General features: G+C 34.2%; 1 protein-coding gene across 1 annotated transcript; it reads right to left on the bottom strand.

Annotated features, from left to right (window-relative positions):
- On the bottom strand, positions 652 to 3,400 carry LOC107623695 (stromal cell-derived factor 2-like protein). Its single transcript, XM_016326043.2, has 6 exons — positions 2,991 to 3,400; positions 2,711 to 2,857; positions 2,290 to 2,430; positions 1,674 to 1,723; positions 1,459 to 1,588; positions 652 to 1,065 (listed from the first exon to the last, which is right to left on the bottom strand). The coding sequence occupies exons 1-6, from the start codon at positions 3,105 to 3,107 to the stop codon at positions 982 to 984; spliced, it is 669 nt and encodes a 222-aa protein (XP_016181529.1). The 5' UTR covers positions 3,108 to 3,400; the 3' UTR covers positions 652 to 981.

A 12,669-nucleotide genomic window follows, 5' to 3' on the forward strand; every position in this document is an offset into this window, starting at 1 on the left:
GTTATATACTATCTGTATTTATTGAAAAATAATATTAATAAATATCATATAATAGCTTTAACAACAATATTATTAATAGTACATCAATTTCGTTAAATATTAGTAAAAAATTTGATGGTGGAATAATATTGATACCATTTTAAAAGTTTAGAAATAAAAATAGAATGATTAAAATATTAGAGACCAAAATAAAATTCACCCTAAACGTTAGAGATCAAAACAGTACTTTACCCATTCATATATTTCCAAACGTTTTTCATTTTCTAACTTTAAATATGGAAATTTGTCTGTCATTCATATCAACTATTCAGCTAACTTTCCGATCCAATTACACCAAAAAGGTTGGGATTTCTTGAGAATAATATGCCTAAGACTAAGAGCATGCATGCCAAAAATAGAAGACTAAAAGTATTACAACCATCCTCAAAATCCCAATAGCAAACCGAATACTAACAATTTCAAAAACCTCATGGCATAATATTAACCACACAAAATAGAAAATTTTTTGTTGAACTCAAAATAGTTTGTATTTCGTACATATTAGTATCCTATCAAACTTAATGTTATATAAAAACAAGGCAACACCCTATCATTGTTAGAAAAATAGAACGTAAAAAATACATTCGAACTTAATTAAGAGAACAAAAAACATGACAAGTGACATTTATATAGGATCACTAAATTAAATTCAACAGTTCAAGCAAATGTTTCATTTGATCAGTAAAATTGTAAACTCACTTGAAAATTAAAGTAATTGCTGTTAATTGCCGTTCTCTTAGGACATCGCATAACAAGTGAACCAATGACAAAGTATTACTATCATATGGTCATATCATCCTAAAATCGTTCACTTCACCCCCCTCATTTTTAGATTCAATAGACAGCCTATTCCCTACATCTATCTAACATCTGAACCAATGCTGGCAGCTAAAATTTCAGCAGTCCATTGTGCTGTTCGACATAGCATCAATGTAATCAACTTCATTTGCTTTCAGTAACAGGAAGGTAGACGCCTTCAGCTGCCAACCAGACATTGTCCGCACGTTTTTCACGTAAACCACAAACCTAGTACAAGTTTACAACACATTACATAAGAAAATAAGAACAAATGATAACCAAAGTCGATTTAGTAATCAATATATATAACTAGCTGAAGGCATAAGGTAGCTAGAATCTTGATTTAACTTTTAAAATTTTTGATATTACAATTTTAAATGAATCAATCAATTTACAAAATTTCTACTAGGTCAGAAAATTTTATGATTTAAATCTCATTATGATTTCATGGTTTATGTATTTAATTCACTTTTCTGATTTCACATAAAATTCTCGATTTTCTCTACCTAGCCTGTCCTAAAATTTCCATACAAAAAAAATTATTATAAACATATAAATAAATCAATAAAATAGTTCATTAAAGGAGAATAGGATATTTTCAAATTCTATGCCAATTCTTACCTCTTGCTGCCCTCCAGCAATCCGAGAGTATTTCTTATCATGACTATGTAGATAGCCTCCGGTGTCCACATGCTGAAGCCTGATCCTCTGATCTTGTTTCCATGTCTTCCCACTTCCTTCTATAAAAAGCCTAATAAAAATGAAGCCAATATAATGTTATGAACCTAACAAAATATTGAGATGTAAAAATTATAATAACTTTCATTGTTGCTCACCTCCAATAGTCCCCAGTGTCAGACTCAGACTCTCCTCCAAAGCAACTCACCTATTTTCAATTCAGAAAGTTAAAGTCAGATATCCATTTGTGCTAACAAATCTAAAAGGATTGAAAAGGCAAATAACTCTTGGAAATGCCAGTCATAACATAATAAGATTTACTAAAAAAATCACAAAATTAATGGACTAAAGCTTGTTTATTAGATAGAGTTAAGTGATGCAGGTGAGGCAATGAACATGTGCATTCACTAACTGATAATCCCGATAAATCTTTCAATGAATCATATATCAGTCAGCGTTGATTTGAATTTTGAAGAACAAATAGCATCCCAAAGGGAATTAATAACGGAAATAACCAATGTCCTGGTGCATAAATGAGGTACATGATCCCTTGTAAGTTGGGGGGAAAGAAGTGAAACAATCAAAATAAAAACAAGTCCAGCCTCAATCCTAACAAGCACAACAGAAACCAAAATCGCAGACTGCGATGGAGGTATATCAATTAGAACGGATCAATAGATTGCAATTGAATCGTCCTCATTCAGTTATTATCAATCAATTAACAATAAAATGGACAAGGCAAATACAACACCACACAGAAAAACATCCACATACCTCGAGATTGCCTGATATTGGGGAAGCATGCAAATGGCTGTGCAGCCACTTCCTGGTCCTCATGTGCTGCAATCTAATGATTGTACCACTTTTAATGGTGTCACCTTGTTTAGCAGAAGTTCCTGGCTCAGGTCTAACAATCTGAAAAACAATGCACATACCTCAGCTAAAGTCTCAAGAGTCAAGACCAAATGCCGTAAAGCTTCAAAGTCTATTATAACCTAACAATTCAGCTCATAGTAATCTACAATAGTTATTAGTTACTGCTTTGTCCTTATTAAGCTATAATCATACATCGGATACTGCCCATGACACAATATTCAAAACACAACACCATCACACACCAGTTAATCAAACCAATTTTCTTATTTATAGAAAAATAAAAAATAAACTAGTAGAAGGCAAGAAAGGAATTTCATACCCAGTAACTATTGGAATCATCAACATTGGGAAAACCAGTAACCGATTGTTGTCCACTGCCAGAACCATACGGAACATCATGGGAATGCAAACGAAACTTGGTCTTCTCGTGCATAAGCTTTATAACCGATCCATAAGTGATGTGCACCTGTACGATCCCCCCAAATCGAGCAGCTATTGTCAAAAAATCAATCAACAAAATCCCCATCCCTATCCCTAACCCTAATCACAGGTTCACTTCTCCAAACAACGAAATCGAGAAAAGAAAAAAGAAATGGAACCTCGACGCCTTCCGAGGAGGCAGCAGAGGCGGAAGCGGAAGCGGATGGAGAAGCACCGACGTCATAATCGAGGGTAAGGAAGAGGAAGAGAGCGAGGCCGAAGAATCCCAAAGCCATGAGGAACAGCAAAGCTATGAACCAGTTCCGCTGCCAGATCGGCAATTCGGACTCCGAATGCCTACCCGGTTCTCTATACACGATTCGGGTCGACCCGGGTGTTTGGGAAGAAGAAGAAGAAGAAGGTGGTTTTCTGCGAGAGACGGTCCCTGAGGAAGCCACGGTTCAAAGCTGTTACCGGAAACTGGGGTTCGAAGACTCTTCACGTTAGATTTGCTTTCTTTTACGAACGACTTACAAACGCCAAGTCACTAACTATTAACTAACCACTTCTAACACGCTGTGCTTGACTTCCACACTATTACGCTTTGTGAGTTGTGACATGTCTTTGCCCAATTAATATTGAACACGTGGCTGGTCACAATACGTGGAACCAAATCAGTGGTTGGATATATCTGGCCAAATAACGGGGACTGACGCCTGAAAGGGGTACACATGCTTTTTTTCTCTTATTGGACCGAAGAAATTTTTTCCCAGTTCAGGTCAATATTGGACTGAATTTTTATTAGGGCCCAGTGAGACATTGTATGCAGGTTATCGTCTCATAGAGAGGAAAAACTCATGACATGGCCCAGTGTCACATCGTTTCAGGAACAGTGTCCCACTTCCCCCTGGGTTTCAATAATTTCAGGAAACAATTGGGGCAAAATAAAAACATAGGGTGGAAAGATATCTATTTCACTACCTGCGGGAGGATTTGAGGATGGCGCAATAAAGAAGTTCATGGAGACAATTATAGAAGACCCAATCAACCAAATACAGAAATCATAAAACAGGTTCAATAGACAAAATGAGCCTTTGAAAGAGCTAATCTGGTAGGGAAGGCGAGAATCAGAAGTGTGACTCGAGTGTGATTAAGTTGTTGAGCGGTGAAAAGATGCTTGATAAGCATCCCAGTCATTGTTGTCCTTAAACTTGTACAAGTTTACGAGTTTAGGTAGTAAAATTGAGTTAATTCGGACACAAACTCGTTTTTGGATAGATTCGGGTAAACTCGGTCAAACTCGCGTGTTTGAGGGCGAGTCAACGAATTTGATTTGGGTGCCCATTTTCGCCAAAATGGCGTCGTTTTGGGCCCCAAAAAAAAAAGAGAGAGAGAAATGGCGTCATTCATGTAAGGTAACCCTAATCCCAAACGGCGCTAACACTCTCTTCTCCAAGCTCATCGTTCTTTTTCACCATTGTCTGCACCGCCATCTACCGTTGTCTGCGCCGCCACGTCGGAGGCCGAACGGATCCCCCGCCATCTTCTTCCTCGTGGTACATCGCCGCCACCATCGTTCATGTCCACTCCTCACTTCCTCGGTGAAGGTGAAGGCTGACGATGAAGGTTTCTCGATGCCTCATTCTTCCCCACACCGGAGAACTCGACGCTTCATGGCACGTTGTTCCTCGCCTTTGGTCTGCGTTCCTCGCCTCTGTTCTGCGGCTCTTTCTTATGCACTGCCGATCTACTTCTGCTTCACTTCGGCAAGGGGTTTCGATCGCCATTCCGGTTGTCTGAGCTGCCTCTCTTCTTTTTCGGTTCTGCCCGAGTTTCCTTCTCCAAAGTAATTTTTTTAAACAAATTTAAATATCAATAATTTTGGTATGAATTTTGCCATTTTGGTTCTGATATTAACTTTTTAAATTTTTTTTAGTTTAAATTCTAGTGTCATAAATGATGAAATATGGATTAAAAAGTCATACACAGAATTGGTTATTGAAATTTGATGGAAAAAAATTAAACTGATGCTTTAATAAGTTAATAATGTATCAAAAAAACTAAAATGTGTGGCTTAATTATTTTTTCTAAACTACTGATATCAATAGATAATAGGTTGATTGGTTCTGGACTTGTTAGTTGTTAGATGTTAGTGTTAAACACTTAGACTGTTAGTTATTTAGTTAGTTATTTTTTGTTAATAAATCTGAATATATGAAATATTGAAACTCTGAAATGTTAGTATTAGTTTAGTTTGTTCTTAATAGCAGCTTCTTGTAATTTGTAGTTGTTACTTGTTAGTGTTGGTTATGAATTTATTAACTTTGATAGTAATCTAGTGGATAACTTGGCAATTGAAATCTGAAATTTGAATTTATTATTTATCAACTTTGATAACTTTGCAACTGAATCTGAAACTCTGTATTTTAGTGGATAACTCTAAAATAATTTTTAATTATTATTTAGAGATGGATAAAGATAAGTGGATAACTTTGCTAAATTAATTATTTGGTTTGTTGATTTGTTGATTTAGAGACAAAAATACAAAATGTCTGAGACTGTTGGTTTAGAGGCAGGGTCTTCAGTTCCTAGTATTCCTAGACCTACTGTTTCTAGGAGAAAAAATGCAACTGAAAATAGAAGTGATATAGGATGAAAACATGGGATTGATGTTCAAGGCAATGGTAAAAAAGTGAAGTGTAATTATTGCTCAAAGACTATAAAGGGAGGAATTCATAGGTTCAAGCATCATCTTGCCAGTACTAAAGAGGATTCAGAGCTTTGTGCTTCATTACCTGAAGAAGTTAAGGCTGTGATGTTGAAAGTTTGTGTGGAGGCTAAAAAAGCATCATTGAAAAAGAGAAGATTAGGTGACGATGAGGATTATCCTAAGCAAATAGAAAAGGAGAAGGACAATTCTCAATAAAAGGGGAAAGATATTCGCAACTTTGTCACAAAAGAAAAAGGGGCTCAAGTTCAATCAACAATAAATCAAATGATGAAGAAGGATCTAAAGGAACGATGTGATCAACCATGTGCTATATTTTTCTATACAAGTGCTATTTCTTTCAATGTTATTAAGAATCCTGAGTTTTTAAAGTTTTGTGAGATGGTTGGGATATATGGAATCGGCTACAAACCCCCTTCTTACCATGAGTTAAGAGAAACCCAATTAAAGAAAGCAGTGACCAATGCTGATGAAATACTTACAGAATTTAAGGTAGAGTGGAAGAGAACTGGTTGTTCAATCATGTCGGATGGATGGACAGATAAAAAAAGCATAGTATTTGTAATTTTTTTGGTGAACAAGCCTAAAGGAATAGTTTTCCTTTATTTATTGGACACTTCTGACATATCAAAAACAACGGATAAAGTTGTCAAAATGCTAGAAGATGCTGTAGAATTTGTTGGCGAAGAGAATATGGTCCAAATTGTTACAGACAATGCTGCTAATTATAAGGTTACTGGAGAAAAATTAATGGAGACTAGAAAAACTTTGTACTGGACACCATGTGCTACGCACTGCATTGATTTGATATTGGAAGATTTTGAAAAGAAGTTAAAGGTGCATGAAACAACTATAAAAAAGGGAAGAAAAATCACCAGTTTTATCTACTCCAGGAGTATGCTCATTAGCATGCTGAGGAATTTTACAAAGGAAAAGGACTTGATTCGACCAGGTGCCATAAGATTTGCCACTGCCTATTTGACTCCCACTTGTCTTCATGATAATAAAGGACCATTGATGACTATGTTTACTTCTGATGCTTGGAAGACAACTAAGATTGTATTAATGCCTGAAGGAATAAGAGTCCAAAACATGGCCTTGGATAGTAGGATATGGAAGAATATTGTCATATGCCTTAAGGCTGCTGCCAAAGTAGTTAAAATCGCGATTCTACTTGTAGAATCGCATGATTCTGCGATTTTGTTTCTCCCTCCCATCTCGTTTATGCTTCTCATCTTCCAGGAAGCAACTCCGTGTTGAATCGCCGAGGAAACACGCTCAAACGCTAGAATCGCGAGTTTTCCAGCGAGGTTGCGTTCCAGTTTCAAGAAAGCTTCAGAAGCGGGTTTTTTGTCCCAAATTGCAACCAATTCAAACCTTAGAGCCCAATCTGAAGTGAAGAAGGTAAATGTCCCTACAAATTCTTCTTGAATCGTTTAGCCTAACAATTTTTCCTTAATCTATAACTGTCTTTTCAATTTTCACCTCATTCAATTTATCACTTTTCCTCCCTCTAAACTCTGAACTCCCTCTGAATTCTAAAATCACCAAATCGGAGAAGAAAAATTGTGTTACTGTGACACCTAAGGCTTGTCGCGGTGCCCCTGTGAGTGTATCTCTGCCTTTCTGGCTCTCTCTGATTGCAACTGTGACTGCATTGGAAGGTTGCTGACTTAGTATTGCTGATGCTCTGTGTCATTGACTATCGGTGTTCATGGTTGGTTGTTGCTGCCTACTACGCTTTTCGCCTCCCCTGTTTAGTGATTTTAGATAAGCCTTAAATCTGGTTCGCCTCCCTTGTTCAGTGATTGTTCATTTTACTGGTTTGTGTTCACAAGTCACGATAAAGCTGTTCTTTACTTCTTTGCAGGTTAAATTTTTTTGTTGAATTTTATTTAGCTGAAAACTTGAATTGTTAATTTATTATCATGGCATTGGACATAGTTTGCTTACTATGACTACAACAGAAAAGGAATAATTTCAGCCAAAGATTTCGCACTTTCCTTGGTTGCAGCTACTGATATCAATCATATAAATAAACTGTTGGATAAGGTGGAGAAAATGAACGATGATTCGTATCTCAGAAACATAAAAATCACTTTTCAAGAGTTTGAAGCCTTTGCAGAATTGTGCAAGCAGTTGGAATTCTTCTCCCTAGCCATATTCAACTATGGGAAAATTAGTGGAGAGTTGACAAAATCTGATTTTCAGAGAGCAGCATCACTGGTATGTGGCATCACTATTACAGATGCAGTTGCTGACATAATTTTTCATGTTTTTTATGCTAACCGGGATGGAAACTTGAGTGCTGATGAGTTTATTAAAGTTATACAAAGAAGAAAAAGCAGTGCAGCACGTGAAGGCATGGGGAGTTTGTTATCTTGCTTTTGGAACTATGCAACAAAGCGTTCATCAACTAAGCTTCAAAGTTAATGATGAATTAATCTAATTAAGCATTGCAATAAACTCAACCATATGAAGCAACATAAGATGAAGATTCATCATGCATTACCTTAGCAAGGAAAACTTGCCATAAACACTATCACCATCACATGATTTTATTTTGTACTCAGAGATGTGCAGTGTTGAATTTTCATTTTTTGTCCAAGATCTTTCCCTTTCTGGGAATTTGTCCTCATATGATCATTTTTGTACATACTGATAAACCAGCTACTATTAAATACTATTGCTTCTAAAAAAAATTTCAGAAACTAAATACTTATGCTACAAAGTGAAGGGATACTCTATGAAAGATGATTGAAAATTTTATATTATGGTATAATGCACAAAGTAATTAGTTATTGAGCTTTGTTATGAATTGTGACTTTTGACTTGTAGATTTGTGTTATCAGATTTTTTATAATTTTAATTTTATATTTTACGAGTCATGTTTACGTTCTCTCTTATGATTCAATGACTTACGATTTTGAACTAACTTTTCGAGTCAAGGTAAAAACTACGAGTTCACTACCTTGGCTGCTGTTCCTCTCATTACAGTCCTTCGCTTGGTAGATTCAGATGAAAAACCAGCCATGGGTTTCATATTTAAAGGTATGAGAAAAGCCAAAGAAATAATTAAGACTAACTTTAGTTATGTTAAAAAGAGGTAATCTTGACTAATTAAAGGTTTTAATATTTGATTATCAATGTATCATGTTACCATGTTTTCTTATTATATTCAATTATCTATTTTATTTTTTAATTCTTATTCATTTGCATTGTTATTTTTAGTTATGAACCTATATGGAAAATTATTGATGGAAGGTGGAAAAGCCAATTCCATAGGCCATTGCATGTTGCTGCGTATTATTTTAATCCTCATTAATCATTATCACTATGATCATAATTTCATGGTTGATGATGCTGACATTAAGATTGGTCTATATAGTTGTTTGAAAAAATTGGTTTCTAACCAGGAAGAAAGAAAAAAGATTGGTCTACAACTTCCTGACTTTCATTATGCTAGAGGCTTCTTTGGCAATGAAACTGCAAAAAGTAGTAGGAAGACCATGCTACCTGCAGTTGTGGGACTTTTATAGAGATAGTTGTCTAGAATTAAAGAAGTTTGTTATCCAAGTTCTAAGCTTAACTTGTAGTTCATCTGGTTGTGAGCGTAATTGGAGTGCATTTGAAATGGTGATTCCTAGAACTATTCTTTATTTATTTCAATTTTAATTATTGTATATTTATAATTTATTAACTAATGGTATTATATGTTTTTAGGTTCATACAAAGAGAAGAAATCGGTTGCATCAAAAGAAAATGAATGATTTAGTGTATGTTATGTATAATTTGAAATTAAAGGGCAAGCAAATTAGAAAAATTCCGAAACTTGAATTTAATGCAGTGCATTCTGATGATGAGTGGATAACTGAAGATGTTAATGAGAATCTTGTTGAAAGTGTTGAGCATTCTCACTTACCAACAAATGAAAATACTAATGATGATCCAAATAGTAATGAATTTTCTATTCCGAGTATGAATAGTAATGAATTCAATATGGGTGAGGGAGGTGGGAATGAGTTCATTGGGGATCCACAACAAAATTTAATGGAGGAAGAAGATGAACATGTGAATGATGATGATTTTGTTGGCCGTGTCGAACCTGAATCTGAAAGAAATGATGTTTCTGATGAAGATGGTAAAGATAATGATGTTGATGCCATGGAAGATGAAGATATTGGAGGATTTCAGCTTTAGACGTTTACTTTATTAGAACATTTAATTGTTGCTTTGTTGTTTTCTTTTGTTTTTTGGTTGTGTTATATGAAACTTTGATTGTGTGTTTTATGTTGAACTAGATGCTTACTTGTGAAGGATTTGAATGTGTGGTCTAGAATACTTGTTATAATTATAGTATTATGTTAATTTATTATGTGTTTTGATGTTAAAATTGTTAAATTTGAATGCCTATATTTGAGTAAATATATATATATATATATATATATATATATTATACATTATATATATTTTTTATAAAAAATTTATTACAGGTAAACTCGTACGAGTCTACGAGCTGAGTCATATATCGTGTGTGTGTATGATCCAAAAGGAGTAGTCGTTACTAAAAGTAGGGTAAATAATTAAAGAATTTAATTTTGATACACTGTCAGTGTAAAGTAAAGTAATTTTACATGTGTATTTAATTACGTAATATTTTAGTATAAAGTAATTTTACATGTGCATCTAATTATGTAATGCTATATCAACAAAAATAAATATCTTTTACATTGACCGTGTAAACAGTTATCTAAAAAAATTGATGTGATTGCACAACTGTGTCAGTGTATCAAAACTAAATCCATAATTAAAATGGTATCTAAAAATTTATATTGTTAATAAAAATAATTTTTAAAGATAAAAACGATAAGTATTATGTTATTTTACAAATAATTTTTTTTATATTTAACAAATAATTTGGTCATTTAATCTGATTCTTCTTAACAATATTTAAATAACTATTTAAAATGTGCAAGTTGAAGCAAAATTCGATATCTATTTTATCACTTGCCATAGAATTTTCATATTTTAATGATGAAAATATTTTAATTTATAAGAAAGAAATTCCAAACACGGCGGCTTCTAAGTTAAAATTCTCTAAAAGTGGTGGAAAGTCATTGCTAGCAAAGTGAAATATGGTTTATTAAAAAGAAAATTTGGAGAGTGAAAAATCTAATGATTCAAAAGGAGAGATAGAAGATACAAAAGACAAGACTATAAGTCTATAAGTTCATCAAAGGTACAGAGAAGTGAGGCCAAGAGTAGAAAAAAGGTAAGAGAACCTAGATGTGGGTATATATTACTCTTATGTGGATTATTAACAAATTAAAATGTCAAAATAATTTTGATGATTGTGAATAATTCAAGTGATTTGAAATTTAATATTTAAAAATGAAATCTACTCCTCATTATGAATATCAGTTTTATGTGCATCAAAATCTTTATTTTGTCAATAATAAAGAAAAAAAACTTTTACAAAAAATAACTAATGAGATAAAAAGTCACAAAAAAAAAAAAACTAATGAGATAAAACGAATCAACTTTACTTAAAACAAAAAAGAAAAATAACTTAACATAAAGAATACTTCACATGATCTTAAAGTGTTACAAAAGTAAAAATAAAGAACTTTCATAGAAATTCAAAAGTATCAAAGATAAAAATGAAGAATTTAAAGTACTAGAAAAATAAAATTAACTTTGCAAAAAAAGTAAATTATATGAATGTAAATATAGAATTGGTAAAGATGAAGGAAAGAGAAGAAATCCTACAGAAACTAACTCAGGACAAACGTCTCAAAAAGTCACTAGGATGTGAGAGTTTGTTAGAGTGTGTTTCTGGAAAGAATTTCCAACCTTGATTCCCAATCACTTTGTGACACGTCACTTGCTCACCAGATTCACCAAAAAACTGTTCGTGCCCAATTTCATGGATTTTAAAATTCTTCTTTGATTTCTCCTTCGACAGTCTCCCTCTTAACGCCCTTCAATTTGTGATCGGTTTTTGCACATCAACCACAGAAACTATGTTGCTCGAGTAATATATGCCCCTTTGAATTGATAGTTTATCTTTAGTCTAAATAATAAACTTGTCAATTCTAATTCTTAACTAACTCGCTGATGAGTGGATATTTTATACCCTTTTTGGTACTATTTTCTTAGTGTTTTAGTTATATTTTGTTGAGTTTTATTATGTTTTAGTAGGTTTTAGTGCAAAATTCACATTTTGGATGCTACTTTGAAGAAAGGATAGCAGATGCTGTCAAGTCCTGACCTCCTAACATTCAAATAAGCATTTCTGGAGCTATAGAGGTCCAATTGATGCGTTCTTAACGGTGTTGGAAAGACAACTTCCAGGACTTTCCAGCAATAGATAATAGTCTATACTTTTCTTTGGAAAGGACTGTCCAAAATGGGAGTTGAACGCCCAACTTACTCCTCAACGCCCAAACAGGACCAACCTCCCAAGTTGAATGCCCAAACTGGCGTTCAACGCCAGCCAGGGAGCAGGACCAGCGAAGTTCAGTGCCAGAATCCAAGTTGAATGCCAGTCTTCAGCCCAAATCACTCCAAATGGGCCCTAAAGTGGATTTTAGCACCCCTTAGCTTACTTAGTCATATTTTTGTAACTTTTAAATTTAAATTAACATCTTTTAGGTCTACTATTTACTATAAATAAGGAACTTCCTTCCTCTTGAGGATTATGTCTCCTAGGAGGGGAGAAGCACAGACATAGTACTTTGCACCTTCTTTGTAAAACATGAGCAACTAAACCTCCTAAGTTAAGGATAGGAGCTTTGCTCATTCCTATGGATTGATATCATTACTTTTCTACTTTAATATATGTTTGATTCAATTCTATGATGTATTCTCGCTCTTCATCTTTATGCTGAGGTGAAACGAAAGTATGACCCCTTATTCTACATAAGTTCTTTACGAGTCCTGACCCAGATAGCATCGAGCTACATCTTGAGAGTACATCACAAGTTCCAACAAGTTATTTGGGCTAATTGGGATACGTGACATGAAATCTCGTTAGTCATGGGTAATTGAGGTCCCTGTGGCGTCAAGGCTAGAATCATAGAGCTTCATTCTCTGATCCAGAAGATTTGACCTTGTTTGTAGCGTTTTGA

The sequence above is a fragment of the Arachis ipaensis genome, chromosome B10, assembly GCF_000816755.2.
Source record: "Arachis ipaensis cultivar K30076 chromosome B10, Araip1.1, whole genome shotgun sequence".
Taxonomy (NCBI): Eukaryota; Viridiplantae; Streptophyta; class Magnoliopsida; order Fabales; family Fabaceae; genus Arachis; species Arachis ipaensis.

Bases quoted from the DNA above. Each gene is read 5' to 3' on its own strand.
- LOC107623695 (XM_016326043.2), bottom strand. From the start codon at position 3,107: ATGGCTTTGGGATTCTTCGGCCTCGCTCTCTTCCTCTTCCTTACCCTC. The intron at 1,724-2,289 runs GTATGTGGATGT...AATTGAAAATAG, and splicing joins CAATATCAGGCAATCTCGAG to GTGAGTTGCTTTGGAGGAGA. The intron at 1,066-1,458 runs GTAAGAATTGGC...AACTTGTACTAG, and splicing joins TTGCTGGAGGGCAGCAAGAG to GTTTGTGGTTTACGTGAAAA.